This window comes from Myotis daubentonii, chromosome 2 (assembly GCF_963259705.1).
Source record: "Myotis daubentonii chromosome 2, mMyoDau2.1, whole genome shotgun sequence".
NCBI classification, from domain to species: domain Eukaryota; kingdom Metazoa; phylum Chordata; class Mammalia; order Chiroptera; family Vespertilionidae; genus Myotis; species Myotis daubentonii.
Genome location: NC_081841.1, coordinates 4,708,146 through 4,722,607, shown reverse-complemented (window position 1 = coordinate 4,722,607; position 14,462 = coordinate 4,708,146). Strand labels below are relative to the sequence as shown.

General features: G+C 58.7%; 2 protein-coding genes across 2 annotated transcripts; one reads left to right on the top strand and one right to left on the bottom strand.

The window, feature by feature from the left end:
• Positions 1–583: 583 nt before the first annotated feature.
• On the top strand, positions 584–4,030 carry CSDC2 (cold shock domain containing C2). The gene is made up of 3 exons (XM_059680837.1): positions 584–786; positions 1,573–1,695; positions 2,182–4,030. The coding sequence occupies exons 1-3, from the start codon at positions 611–613 to the stop codon at positions 2,342–2,344; spliced, it is 462 nt and encodes a 153-aa protein (XP_059536820.1). The 5' UTR covers positions 584–610; the 3' UTR covers positions 2,345–4,030.
• A 196-nt stretch (positions 4,031–4,226) lies between these two features.
• On the bottom strand, positions 4,227–11,876 carry PMM1 (phosphomannomutase 1). The gene is made up of 8 exons (XM_059680815.1): positions 11,716–11,876; positions 8,702–8,819; positions 7,528–7,604; positions 7,312–7,403; positions 6,995–7,094; positions 5,843–5,918; positions 5,064–5,179; positions 4,227–4,716 (listed from the first exon to the last, which is right to left on the bottom strand). Exons 1-8 carry the CDS (start codon positions 11,800–11,802, stop codon positions 4,594–4,596), a joined length of 789 nt encoding a protein of 262 aa, XP_059536798.1. The 5' UTR covers positions 11,803–11,876; the 3' UTR covers positions 4,227–4,593.
• Positions 11,877–14,462: the final 2,586 nt, after the last annotated feature.

Genomic DNA, 14,462 nt, shown 5'->3' with positions numbered 1-14,462 from the left:
CCCGGATCGGGGCACTTGAAACTGCTGACGCTTGTGTCAAACCGGGCTCCTGACCATCAGTGGCCACTGTACCCACCCCACCTCCCAGACCCCTGGGGTTAGAGAACTGAACTTGAAGGACTATGAGGTTCGTCTCCCGCACAGGGCAGGGAGAGAGGAAGCAAGGTCTCCAAGGTCTCTTGAAAGGACACTAACCCCCTTCATGGGGGCCTCACCCTCCTGACCGCATCTAAACTTCGCTACCTCCCACAGGCTCCGTGTCTAAATGCCGTCACCTGGCGGTAGGACGTCAACACACGAATTTTCAGGGAATAGTTGAGCCCATAGCGAGGTTTTGTCTTTTTGGTGAGAACAGAGCCAGAGAAGAGCCGTGAGTGCCCTGATCCCACTCTGAGACGGGCAGGCCCAGCCACCCAGACTTGTGCTCCGTGCCCGGCGGCTGCCCGCCGGGAGCACACTCACCTCTACCTCTCTCTTCCCCTTCCAGACGGAGCCCGTGGCTGGTGAGGCTGCTGAGCAGGGCCAGGCCGGGCCCTGCCCACAAGGACGCCGAGGCCCTTCACCGGCCCCCGGGCCCAGGAGCCCTCCAGGCCCTCCTGCCGGCCCCACCATGACCTCGGAGCCCCCGTCGCCCCCGGTCGTGCCCCCCCTCCACTCCCCCAAGTCCCCAGTCTGGCCCACCTTCCCCTTCCAACGGGAGGGCAGCAGGGTCTGGGAGCGGGGCGGCGTCTCGGCTCGGGACCTGCCCAGTCCCCTGCCCACCAAGCGGACCAGGACGTATTCGGCGTGAGTACCTGCCCCTCACCCAGGCTTCCATCCCCTCCTCCTCCAGCCCGCTGTTCTTTCCCAAGGACAGGAGGGCGGTGCATGAACTTTCCAGTAACTGCTAGCGTTCGTTCATTCATTCACTCACTCACTCATTCCACAGAGATTTACTGGGCTCCCGACAGGGGATCCAGTGATGAACTGGATCCCACAAGCGGCCTACAGTGCCAAGGGACTTGGTCCGCCATTCACTCCCTCCAGCAGGGCTGGGAGTGAGGACCGGCATTAGGCGTTAGGGAAGATGACGTCTTAGCTGAGTTTGGAACATATATCAGGTGAAGGATGAAACAGCCTGGGCAAAAATGGAGGCATAGGGTTGACCTTGGGAGTGGGCGGGCCTTTGGGGACAGTTCCTGGCTGGGGTGCAGGAGGAGGGGCGTTGTGGGACCCTCAGGGAGACTGCCTTGGCTTGGCTGAAGGAGGAGCGTTTTGACGGCTGAGTGACTCCTGTGTCCGACCCAAGGCTCGGCACAGAGCAGACGTTTAATGAATGAAGAAGGGGTGAGTGAGAAACGAGTGGATGGGATACCATTGTTTCAGGAGATAGTGAGGAGTGAGGGCGCTGTGCAGAGGCGGGCGCTGGCCGTGTGCCCGGGGCAGCCAGTTCCCCTCTCAGCCTCAGTCTCCTTTTCTCTCAATGGGATGATGAAAGGACTGAATTGACTGTGTGTGGCTTCTGGCCTGGGGAGGTTGCGGGGCCTGGGGGACCCCTAGGCCACAGCTCCAATCCCCCGACCCTACCCTTAGGACAGCCCGCGCCTCGGCGGGCCCCGTGTTCAAGGGCGTCTGCAAGCAGTTCTCACGCTCACAAGGCCACGGCTTCATCACCCCCGAGAACGGGTCAGAGGACATCTTCGTGCACGTGTCCGAGTGAGTCCTGCCCCCCAGCCCCGTCTCCGTGAGGCCCTCCCATCGCCCTGTCCTTGGCTGCAGTGTCCCAGCAGGGCCTCAAGAAGTGCCTCCCCAAGTCCCCCCTCCCTGGCTGAGGCCTGCTCCTGGCGTCCTCCTCCTCCCATTGGGGCTGGGCCAGGTGGGGAGGGGCCCTCAGACCCCAAGCTCTAGGAGCCACTGGCTGAGCCACCGGAAGGAGGCCTGCAGCAGGTAGGCTGGGAGGGAAGGTGGGGCTAGGCCCGTGTCCCAGCCCTGATGCCAGGCATGGCCGGGGGAGGACACAGATGCTCTAAAGCCTCACATCTCAATCCCCCGACAGCACAGAGGAGGGGCAGCTTGTTTCCCATGTTGCAGACTGGAGGGCGGAGATGCTGAGGGAGGCTAGGCCGTCTGTCCGCAGGCCAGGCTGCAGGGGTGCCAGGGAGTGGGGCCTGCCATTGGCTGACGCCCCTTTTCTGCCTCCAGCATCGAGGGGGACTACGTCCCCGTGGAGGGTGACGAGGTGACCTACAAGATGTGCCCCATCCCACCCAAGAACCAGAAGTTCCAGGCCGTGGAGGTGGTGCTCACCCAGTTGGCCCCACACACTCCCCACGAGACGTGGTCCGGGCAGGTCGTGGGCTCCTAGGCTGGGCGGGGAGCCCCCCAGGATGGACAGGTGGGCAGGCTCCATGCCCCACGGCACAGGCTGACCCGGCCCCCCAGGCGGCCTCAGTGTGCACGTCTGTCTGTCTGTCTGTCTTGCACGTGTGCTTCCATCCAGCCCCGTGACCTGTGACTGTTGTATGAGCTGGACCGAGGGGGAGGCCACCGCCCTGCCCTCTCTGCTTGTCCACTCTCTCCTTCCTCCCCTCCCTGCCACGTTGGCACAGGCCCTCTCGCCCCTGCCCACCTGTCCTGTGTCCACTGAACCTCCAGAGCCTGCCTCAGGCCTGGGGCTGGGCGTCAGGGGCACCCCGGGCCCTGCCGGGACGAGTTTCTCCCCAGCCTGGGCCTCTGGCCCTGGCCCGGCCGGACTCTGCTTGTTACTCAACCCACCCCTGCGCCCAGGGCTCCATGGGTGGCCGGGACCCGCCCTCAGAAGCCAGGCCAGCGAGCACTTTGGGGCTCCAGCCTCTGGCAGGGAAAGGGGCAAAGGGCCGGCCAGCCAGCCCTCTCCCGCTCTCAGCACACACTGGAGGGAGGAAAGGGCCTGCGGGCAGAGGCAGTTTGGGGCTCCTTTTGCGGGCCAACCCCTCCTCCTCAGCCTGGCAGTGGCTCTGGGAACCCCAAACCGAGGTCCCATCTTCTCCCCTGGCCACGCGGAGTCTTCTGCCTCCATTTCCCCAGGAGGTGCGGGACTGCGGAGGGGGACGTCCCCCCCAGTTTGGATTAGGCCTCCCCTCTCCCTGACTCACGAGCCCCACTGATTCTCTGCCCGTGCTCAGCACAGTGGCTGCTGGGGACCCAGCGATGGATGGACACATCCCCTCAGGCAGGGCCAGGCGGGGCCCCACAGGAATGGCCTCAGCCTGGGAGCCCACCAGCCCTGCAGCCCCCTTGCTGGACCCTCTTCCCAAAGCCGAGACGTGGCTCCCACCGGCCTCCGAGCCAGTGGCTGAGTTGTGGTTCCTGTGTTGTCCGTCCCTTAAGGTGTGTGCGTGTGTTGTGTGCATGTGTGTTGTGTGCATTCACTCTTGGGTGGGGGGTTGGCCTGGCCGGGAGGCCAGGAAGGAGGGCTTCCCTCCGCCCCTGCCCCCCCCTCCCAGGGCACATCGTCTGGTGGGGACGGAAATGGGGCTAAAGGGAGGGCCTGCCAGGACAGTGACCCTTAGGGGAGCCAGTCTGTGTGTAAACGGCTGATGCCCAACAGGAGGGCTCAGTGACCGTCTAGGATCCTCAGCCCTGAAGATGCCCCAGGGCTCCAGGGTAGAGCCCGGCTGGGATCCCATTCCTGCCCCCAGTCCTTACGCAGCTGGAAGCCCAGAGCTGCTGAGATGTGCTGGCAGCCCCCCCACTGAGAACGGCCCAGCCCCACACCCTCTGAGCAGGGGCTGCTCTGCAAGGCCTGGGGCCTCTCCTTGGGGAACAAGGACTCCCTGGCCTCCTGGGTAGGTTTATTGATGCAGGTTAACCCCTAGGAGCCCCCCAAGGTCCCCTCTCCTGTGAGCAGACCCCCCCTTTCCAGGCACTGGCGAGGGGGATGTGGGTATCAGCTCCGGGGCCACCTGGGGTGGCAGAGGGTCAGTGGCATTCTGTCCCTCACACCCCTCCGAGGCCCCACCCCCGGGCTCCCCGTCCTCCCAACACTGGCAATAAACCCTCAACTGTGACTCAGCCTGGCCCAGAGCTGCCTCTGTCCGGGTTGGGGGGAAGGGGCTGGGGGAGGACACCCCAAACCACCCTCCCTGACTCCTGTGTGACCTGGGCGAGTCCTGCCGCCCGTGCCTGTTTCCGCGTCGGCGAAGAGGTGGCTGTCGCAGCACCCGTGACCGGCGCCAGTTACCCATTCAGACAGAACCAACGCCATGCCTTGTTGTGGGAACTTTAATATTTGTGATCAAGTTCTCACAAGTACACACCCTCCCCACTGCCCTGCACCCCGACTGGGACAGGAAGGCAGGGCGGGCTGTCTCGTACAGACACTCGCGTCCACCTCCTCCAGTGTAGACAAAACCCATTCTGTTCAGAAGTACAAGCAGCAGCTGTAGCCGGGGCCATCAGGGTGCAGGACGGAGCCAGTCCACCGGGAGCTGGCCGTGGGGCAGTCGCTGCACAGACCCTGGCCTTGCAGCAGGTGATGCGAGGCAGGTGTCCTGGGCCAAAGGAGAGGGCCGGCCCATCCAGCACCAGGGCCAGGGTGGCGTTAGGCCTGGGGGAGGCCTCTGGAAGTCGCGGTCATGCCTCGTGGGCTGTCTCTGGGAAAAAGATCTCACGACATCGCTGCACTGTGTCCTGAGGGGAGACCACGCTGTGGCCCACAGTCCGGGGGTCGGCGTAGATCTCAAAGTCGTTCCCACCCTGCACACAGGAGGCAGAGAGGGTGGCGCCTGGACAAGGTTCCCAGGGTTGAGGACCAGTACCCACCCTGGCATGGGGTCCCCTTCCCACACTGGCTCCTACAGAGCTGCCCCCTCAGAACACCCAGGAAGCCCTCCTCCTTGGCCTTTACCAGGGCTGCCCTGACCTGCGGTGTGACAAGGGGCCAGTGTCCAACCAGTTCCAGGCCCCAGCCTTGCCATCTGTGTAATGGGCTGGTACGCACTGGCTGTTCTCTGGGAGTCTCCCAAGAGGCCCGCTCTGTCACCCTGTGTCCTGGCCTGACCTGGGGGTGACAGAGCGGGAGGGACCAGGGCTGAGGCACTCACCGGGCTGGTCTCGTTGCCAAAGAAATGGATGGTGTCGAAGCTGTCCTGGTCCAGGCTGTCCAGGCAGTAGCGTTTGTCCCAGCCCTCAGGGAACACGTCAAAGCTGATCATGCCTCCTGCAGGGTCGGGCGGACAAAGACAGCAGAGAGTGGCTCACGGGTGAGTGTGGGTAAGGCCCTCCGTCTGCCATCTCATTCCACAGCCCCGGAGTGGCTACTGGGGCCCAGGCACAGGGCATGGGACAGACAGGGATCCTCACGGGGGTTTTGATCCAGGTGGGAGAATAGGCAGTCACAGACTGGCCCAGAGGGGTGAGGTGGGCTCTCTAGCCAGCGGGTCAGGGGAGACCTCTGAGGAGGTGACCCAGCTGAGATGTAAGCCAGAGGGGTGACGGCTGGGGAGCAAGGACAGTCCCAAGGCAGGTAAAAGCGTGCAGTGTCCCAGCGCCAGGGAAGGCCCGAGGGCAGGGGTGGGCACGCAGGTCCTGGGCCCGGGGTTTCATTAGGAGCGAGGAGCCCCTGGGGAGCTCTGAGCAGGGGCATGGTGTGGAGCGAGCAGGCAGTGGAGACAGCGCACGGTTAGCAGATGAAGCGGAGGCGGGAGCAGTGTCAGATCCCAGCAGCGTTTGGACCGGGCCTGGGACTTGCTAGCAGTTGCCGTGGGAAGGGGTGGGGTGATGACTGGGTTTAGGTGGGGAAGACGGGGGGCCATAGCGTATGGAGCCCTGCCCGTTCGGGCTGAGCCTGCCCTGCTCGGCCCTCCCCGCGGCGCGGACCTACCTCGGGAGAACCTCAGCCCTTTGCCGGCGAACTCCGTCTTCAGAGCTTCCACGAACTTCTCCCTGATCTTCTCCTTCTGCAGGAGGGAAGGAAGCAGGCCCAGGCTCAGAGGCTGCTGTGTGCTGGGCCCTGTGCTGGGCACACCCAGTGGACTCGCTAAGTCTCCAGGTGGAGGCCATGGCCCCCTGACCGATGGGAAACGGAGGCTCAGAGAGGGCCTGTGACTGAACGCAGCGCCAGTCCTGCCGGCGGGAGGGGGCGGGCATTCCGAAGGGCAGCTTGGAGGAGAGGCTCACGGAGGAAGGCTGAGGGGAAAGGGCAGTCCGAGTCCCAGCCACAGTGTCCACTTCTTCCTGGTCAGCTTTGCCAGGTCAGCAAAGCGCTCGGGGCTCAGACGCCGGAATGAGCGCGGGGCGCGCAGAGCCCGTGAAGCCCTGTGCGCAGTGGCGGCGCCCAGAGGCAGGTCAGCAGGAAGCCGCCCGACCCCAGCACCCGGCGCTCACGGGCTGTGCCTGCTGCGTGCAGTGGGCAAAGCCAAGTCTAAGCTTAGCAGGAGCGGCACATCCACAGGCGAGAGGGACCCGGGTCTGTTCCAAGCACAGAGGCAGAGAGAAGGCTGAAGGGGGGCCCAGCCAGCAGGCCCCGCAGGGCTCGGGCACCTGGGGGGCTGGGACACCGCCCAGTTGGCAAGGGGGCCATGGGAAGGCTGTGAGCAGAGCAGACAGGGAGGACAGATGTGCTGTACAAGGCTCTCGGTGGCACTGCTGAAGAACAGGCTGTTCTGTAGTGCAGGGGAGACACACGGGGGGAGACACACGCGGGGGTGGGGGGGACACACGGGGGAGGGGAGACACACAGGTGAACAGATCTGAGGCCAACTTCGAGGCTGAATGAGCAGGAATGATTGTCGGACCCTAGGTGGGTGGGAAGGTGTGAGCTGAGGGAGTTAGGTGGCTGGTGGTGTCGGTCCCCAGGGGCGGGAAACCAGCAACGTTGGAAAGATGCACACGTGCCTCAACCATGGCACATGGTAGGTGCCTAAAGGGTGCTGGTTCTCCCAGAACACTTCCCCCGCCCCCCAATCCATCGCACTGACGAGGAAACAGGCTCAGAGAGGCTGAGTGACTGAGGTCCTAAAGCCTAAGGTGGCACCTTGTCCAGCTCGGAGAACTCGAGCCGCTCCTCCAGGGTGCAGCTCCGGCCGATGGGCGAGATGTTCAGCATGCCATTCCGGAACTCGATGAAGGTTCCACTGGTGGTGATGGGGGTGGGAGGGAGGGCAGAAGCAGAGAGAAGGAGAGAATGGCCCTGAATTCAATCCAGCTCTACTGGACTTCACAGGGGACGAGAATCCACCCACCAAAAGGCCAGGGCCGGAGCATCTCCAGGTCCCCTTGGAGAGACCTACCCCTGTTCTCTCAGGCCCAGAACTGAGAGGAGGGGCTGGGCAGGGCTGGGTGGGGTCTCACCGCTTCTTGGGCAGTTTGAGCAGGGCCATGTAGCGGAGGCAGAAGTTGATCAAGTCCTGCAGCAGCTCCTCCCCGAGGTGGTTCTGGATGGTCTGGGCAAGGGACACAGCACTCTGAGTGCCGGCTGGTGCCGCTCCCGCCACCCGGGACTGTCTCTCTGGGGAAAAGTGTCCTGGGCTAAGGCCCGGGGGTGGGGGTGGGGGCGGGGGCACTGACCTGCTTGGAGAGCAGTCGTCCATGCTTATACTGCACTGTCCCGTTCTCAGCAAACACATAATCAAACTTCTCAATGACTTTAGGGACATGGAGAGGCCAGGGGAGAAAGGGAGCATGAGACCAGGTACCCAGAGCCCAGGAGAGAGACACAGCTCACACTTCTTGGTCTTGCATTCGAAGACCTTTTGTTCCACCCCGAACCTGTTTTTCTATACTTCTCCCTTTCCACAGCTTTGGCTTTTTCCGAACAAGCAAACAAGCCAGTCACATCTCTAGGCTTTGCTCATGCAGGTCATTCTGCCTGGAATGCCCTTCCCCTGGTCCCCCTCCACTCCAAGACCCGGCTCCTTCCTCTGGGAGCCTTCCAGGACTGCCCAGCAGAGGGCGGCATTTCCGCTTGGCGCTCCCCCGGACCCTCAGCACAGGGGCTTTGGTTTTGTTTTGCAGCTTCCATCACTGTTGTCAGGGCTGGTTGCCTGAGCGAGCTTCCAGCTCTGGCTGCGCTGAGGAGTAGGCGGAAGTGGGTAGGCACAGGGAGCAGCCAGAGGCTGTTGCAGGTCCAGGTGGCAGGTGGTCACCTGGACAGTGGTGGGTGGTGGAGACGGAGACATGGACACAGGGAGATATCGCGGGACCGGCTGATGGAATGACCAAGTGGGTGGGGAGAGGGAAATTCAAGGAAGTTTCTGGTCTGCGGAGCTGGAGCAGCGGCCTGAGTTGAGATCAGGAACTCAGCTGAGAACGGGGGTTCTGGGTCCAAAACCTCCCCCAGAGACATCAGAAACCTCCTCGGTAAAATGCCCGCCCTGAAGCAGAGTTGTGAGGATTAAATGAAAGGGAGTTAATACACGGTCATTTTCAACAAATGGTAGCCATCGGTGATTATGCCCATTTTAAAGATGAGGAAACTGAGACTCAGCAGGAAGAACTGAGGATATAACCACATTTGGGCAGGATTCTGCCTGCTCCATTCCCTGCTGTTTCTCCAAAACAACAGTGCCAGGCTCACGGTCGGTGCTCACGGCACAGTCGCTGAAACAGTGAGGGAGGCATTTGGCTGCTCCCTCTACTTCCTTTGCAGAAACAGGATGGGGTCTGTGGATCCCCCGAACTCCCCACACCCACACCAGCCCGCTTATGGGACTTTGGAGCTGGTGCTGGCCGCTTGTCCTACCTTCATCCCCCTCTCCCAGCTGCTCAGCAATCTTAGAGTAGTCCGAGCCGCCCACCACACCGATCTGCACCCGACTTCGAAGCTTCTGCAGGAAGGCAGCCACCTCAGGGTCGATTTTCTGCAGCAGGGCGGGAAGCACAAGATCCGGCTGTCAGCACGTTTGGGGCTCCCACTCAGCCCCCACTCCGTGCTCAGAATCCGGGGGGCCCCTGTTCCACCTGGATCTGAGGCAGTTCAAGGTTTAGAACACAGACCTTAAAACAATCAGATGCACTTGGGTTCAAACTCGGGCTCAAGTCCCTTCACAACAAAATGACCTTGACTAATGGCTTTGCCTTTCTTTGTCCCATCTATGAAATGGGGACCACAGTAGCAACACCTGGAGGGGGTCAAGCAATTAACCAGCCACCCGATTACGTGAAAAGAATACCCATCAAAGAAATGTAAACTAATGAGTTATAATCCATGTTTTCAAACAGTCAGATATTCAAAGCTGATAATACCAAGAGCGGATGGTAATACAGAGGAAGCAGACACTCTCAAACGCTGAGTGTAAATTGGTACAGCCAGTTTGGAGGGTAATATGGCGAGATCTATTAAAACTTAGTCCCATACCCAAATTTCCACTTCTCTTCCCCACGTGTATATGGCGGTTCATTGGGGTATGGTTTATGATAGTGGAAAACTACAAGCAACAAACATGCTCGTCAATCAGAGAATGGCACACACCTGTTCGGAAATATACTGCGGTGACACAGCGTAAGGCAGGCCTGTACTTCCTATATGAGAGAGTCCTGAGACATGCTTGTTGTCAAAAGCAAGCTGCAAGCCTGGCTGGGCAGCTCAGTTGGTTATCAGTTGGTTAGAGCAGTGGTCGGCAAACTCATTAGTCAACAGAGCCAAATATCAACAGTATGACGATAGAAATTTCTTTTGAGAGCCAAATTTTTTAAACGTAAACTATATAGGTAGGTACATTGTTATTAACTTAATTAGGGTACTCCTAAGCTGGCCTTTGCTAAAAACGTCCTCAATCTGATTGAGGTACATTCGCTGAGGTCGACCCCTTCCAACTCTCCCATCCACACTCGTCTCGTATACTTGTTTCAGATAGCCGAGTGGATGGGAGAGTTGGAAGGGGTCGACCTCAGCGAATGTACCTCAAAACAATGTACCTCCCCCGCGCTGCGTCTCCCATCGACTGACCGACCGACCGACCCCCCCACTTCTTCTAACGCCACTTCTTCAAAATAGACTCGCCCAGGCCGAAAACCGACTTCTGCGCATGGGCCACAAACTTTCAATCGCACTGTACATGCGCGCCCGCACGTGGTATTTTGTGGAAGAGCCACACTCAAGGGGCCAAAGAGACGCATGTGGCTCGTGCAAAGAGACGCATGTGGCTCGTGAGCCACGGTTTGCCGACCACTGGGTTAGAGCATCATCCTGACACACCAAGGTTGCTGGCTGGAGCCCAGTCAGGGCACATACAAGAATCAATCAACGCATAAATAAGTGGGCAACAAATCAATGTTTCTCTCTTTCTCCCCCTTCCTTTCTCTAAAAGCAATTTTTAAAAAACCAAGTTGCAAGAAGGCACACACAGTATGATGTATGATATATTTTTTTAAAGCTTCATAAAACAATGTGTACTATTTCCTCTGGACAAACACAGATCCAGATAGAGATCTGGAAGGAAGCGACACAACAGGCAACCAGGTTACTTTGGGGAGGGGGTTGGATCCTGACATAGTCAGAGGGGACTTTAGCCCTCACTGTTTTCATTCTTTGCAAGAGAATGCATTTATGAATACTTGCATAATTAAAAATTAACTCTTAAAAAGCACTAAGGACAGGGTCTGACAATAACATAGGTGGCCGGCACGAACACACTGCTCTTGTATAGGCTGTTGGGTCAGAGAGCAAAATGTAAGAGGAAAGGGTGGGGGCTGCCTAGACCCTGCCACTCTCCCTCCACTACCATCTTTCTTCCATCCCTGAGGACTGCTGGAGGGCAGGGAGGAGGCCCGATTCCTCCTGTGCCCCCAGGGCCCAAGCCAGGGCCCTCCCCTAGGGGAGAGATTTGGAGCCTGCAGAACCTAAAAGGGGAAGGAAGCTAAGACCTGTGTTCCCATCAGCTTCTGCCCTGTAGCCCCGCCCACTGGCTCGCCCCTCTAGAACCCTTAGTAGTTGGTCCTTAAGGCCCCAGACTGGAGGGCGGGTAAGAAAGAGGCCTGGTGAGGATGGGCCTGGAGGCTCATCCAATGGGATAAAAACGGTATGGAGCAGAGGTTAGATTAGAGAATAAATATGGTGAGAAGCCTTTAAGAGAACTGCACTCCCACCTTCCCAGCGCCACAGTCCCCAATGTGGCCACGTTGGGCCTGGGAACTCTCACCTCCAGGTGGGCAGAGCCCGTATCCACGGAAAAGGTAGAGTAAGCCCTCCCTCCTCTCCACGCTGGGGGTGGGAAGTGAAGGGGAAGAGTGACTGGAGAAACCAGACCCAGGCCCAGGCCCGCAAAGGTCGGTGGGATGGCTCCGAAACCCCTGTGCTCCCACGAGATGGCGACTCTGACGCTTGGGTGCGCTCCAAGCCCCTTCGGAAACCCTGGGTTCAGACGCCAGTTTACGGCTCCCGGGGCGTCCTAGGGCTGAAATGGGAGAGCGCGGCTGGGGAGACGGGGGCGTCCGAGAGCCGAGCCTCGGCGTGTGGAGGCCTGGCAGAGGGGGAGGGAGGGGAGCTAGGTCCCTGCTTGCAGCCCCCTTCCTCCAGAATCCACCCAGCTCGGATGATCGCGGGGAGAAGGTGGGGGCAGACGCTCGGGGGTTGTGACAAGAGGACCCGAGTGTCCATCACTCCCATCGGGCGGTCCCCGGGAGTCAGGGGCCGGGGAACTCTGCATCTCACACTCCGTCTCAGAGGTCGGGGTCACGCCGCTGCGGGCCCCACATTCGGCCTCCGGGTGTCCGCGGGACATTCCCGATCGCAGCTTCCGAACGTCGGGCCCCTACCTGGCGAGCCGGTGTGAGGGTCCCGTCCACGTCAAACAGGCAGAGGACGCGCTCCCTCCTGCGGGCGCCCTCAGCGGCCGCAGCCATGGCTGCAGCTCCGCGCGCCCCGCTCACTCCCGGGACGTGTCTGTCTGAACGGCGGCTAGAAGGGGCGATTAGATAGGGCGGGGCCTGGGAGGGGCAGGCGTGGGAGGGGCCGATCCGGGGGCGGGGCCTTGGAGGGGCGGGGCCGAGAGGAGCAGACCTTGGAGAGCGGGGCCCTCCGGCAGGACTGGTGAGTCACTGCCGAAGGGGCGTGGTCTCTGCGGGGAGGGGCGGGCCTGAGCGGACTTGTAAAGATGATTCTGATTGGACCAGGCAGAGAAGGGGCGTGGAAAAGGGCGGAGCACAGCCCCGCAGTAAGGGCCGCGTTGTACCGACCCGTACGGAGGCGGGGCCAGGGCCCCGCGGGGTATGAGAGAGGAAGAGAGCCCGGAAGAGAGGGGCTGGGCCCAGGTTGGACAGTGACCGGATGGTTCTGATTGCATCAGGCGGTGGAAGGCTGGACAGGGGCGGGGCCTTGAACCCGCAGTGCAGGGCCAGGCGGGGCGAGGACTGGACTGTCCCGACTTTCCTCGTCTGCCATCAATCATTCCATAACTCGCCCCTCCCTGCTAATGCCTTTGCCCTAAAAATCTTTAGCTTGAAGAAATCTCATGGCCTTTGCTCTGGCTATAGACTTTGCCAGCTGGCTTTCTTTCCCCTCCCTTACTCCTCCTGCTGTCCTTCTGTCCACCTCATAAGGCTCCGCTCACGGTCCACCTCCTTCAAAAAAGCCTTCCCGGATCTTTATTTATAACTATTTGATCATCACATTGACTCTGGAGTCGGTTCTAGGTTGTCTTCCCAGGTCCACCACTATGTGACTTTGGACAAGTCATTTCACTTCTCTGAAACTTTGTGTCTCCATCTGCAGAATGGGAAGAACACCACCTACTTTGTAGGGTTGCTTTGCACATGAAAAGAAATAGAAGCGCCCACAAAGTAGCAGGCACACAGCAGGCCCATTCCAAAGGAGAACTTGTATAGATGTGTTGGATACTGTTACTGATTAAATGGACATTGCCTGTCAAAAGTCTTAAATTGTGCAGACCCTTTGAGCCAGCAATTCAACTTTTAGAAAATAAGAAAAGAAAAAAATTGGGGATTGGGTAAATTAACCAGGGTTCATCTATAACAATGGTTCTCAACCTTCCTAATGCCGCGACCCTTTAATACAGTTCCTCATGTTGTGGTGACCCCCAATTTCATTGTTACAAATTGAACATAATTAAAGCATAGTGATTATCACAAAAACAATATGTAATTATATATGTGTTTTCCGATGGTCTTAGGCGACCCCCGTGAAAGGGTCATTCGACCCTAAAGGGGTCGAGACCCACAGGTTGAGAACCGCTGATCTGTAAGGTTATTGGTGGTGGCAAAAAGCTCCAGGTGTTACACCAATGGGGTCAGACCGGACCAAGGTTCGGTAACCTCTGTACTTGAGTTCTGGCTAGGAAAGAATTCAAGCCAAGGCTCAAACTCTAAGAGAACATTTATGCCCTGGCCAGTGTGGCTCAGTTGGTTGAGCATTGCCCCATGCACTGAGAGGTTTCATGTTCGATCCCTGGTAGGGGGAGTGCAGGAGGCAGCCTGTTGTTTCTCTCTCATTGATGTTTCTATTTCTCTCTCCCTCTCCCTTCCTCTCTTTAAAATCCATTAAAAATATTATTAAAAAAATAATCAACAATGAATGCAGAAATAAGTGGAACAAATCTATGTTTCTCTCTCTAAAAATAAATAAATTTTTTTAAAAAAAAGCATTCCACCCGGCTGGCCTGGCTCAGTGGTTGAGTGTTGACCTGTGAAACAGGATGTGATGGTCAGATTCCCGGTCAGGACACATGCCTGGGTTGCAGGCTCGATCCCCAGTGTGGGGTGTGCGGAAGGCAGCTGACCAATGATTCTCTCTCATCATTGATGTTTCGGTCTCTCCCTCTCCCCTCTCTGAAATCAATAAAAATATATTTAAAAAATAAAGGAACTCCTAAGGAATTTGTTAAATGCAGATGCCAGGGCTCCACCCCTGGTGCTGGAATCCAGAAACTGTAGAATGGGGCCCATATGGCAGGACAAGTGTTTGTCTCCTGCGGATCAGCTCCACCTTTTCAAAGACAGAGATAAGCTCCCAACAATAGCACACCTACGCCTTAGACCTGTAGTGAACCAGTTTCCTTTTAAATACCTTTCACAATCTCCCCCTGAATTCCAGAACTCATTTCAGTGATGAGGATACTGAACCCCAGAGGGGGGGAGTGAACTGCCCTGAGACGCAGACCCAGGAAGACCAGATGGGGAGGCCTTATGGCCACCAGTATATCCCTTTAAGAGGGAGGCTTTCCCCTGGCAACTGGTGTTCAGATGGGGCCCTGAGGAGGCCCTAGGGAAAGCGAGGAGCAGGACTGGGGGAACTGGGACTGGGAGGCTGGGCCAGAAGGGTTTCCAGAGCACCAAAGGAAGCCAGGCCTGAAGGCAGGGGGCCTGAGACCCCATCCTGGCAGGATCCTGCTCACGAAGGAAGACTAGGTTCTTCTGGGCCATACAGTTGGCTGAGGTTTGCAGGTTAGTGACTTCCATGTTTGTTTTGGGCAGTATAGCTCATCCGTTGGGCATTTCATTTTCTTTTGCCAGAATCCACTGAGGTGACAGTGCTGACACTCAATTTT

Bases quoted from the DNA above. Each gene is read 5' to 3' on its own strand.
- CSDC2 (XM_059680837.1), top strand. From the start codon at position 611: ATGACCTCGGAGCCCCCGTCGCCCCCGGTCGTGCCCCCCCTCCACTCC. The intron at 787-1,572 runs GTGAGTACCTGC...CCCTACCCTTAG, and splicing joins CGGACCAGGACGTATTCGGC to GACAGCCCGCGCCTCGGCGG. The intron at 1,696-2,181 runs GTGAGTCCTGCC...TTCTGCCTCCAG, and splicing joins ATCTTCGTGCACGTGTCCGA to CATCGAGGGGGACTACGTCC.
- PMM1 (XM_059680815.1), bottom strand. From the start codon at position 11,802: ATGGCTGCGGCCGCTGAGGGCGCCCGCAGGAGGGAGCGCGTCCTCTGC. The intron at 7,605-8,701 runs GTAGGACAAGCG...ATGTCCCTAAAG, and splicing joins GCTGGGAGAGGGGGATGAAG to TCATTGAGAAGTTTGATTAT. The intron at 5,180-5,842 runs GTAGGTCCGCGC...CCGACCCTGCAG, and splicing joins AGGGCTGAGGTTCTCCCGAG to GAGGCATGATCAGCTTTGAC.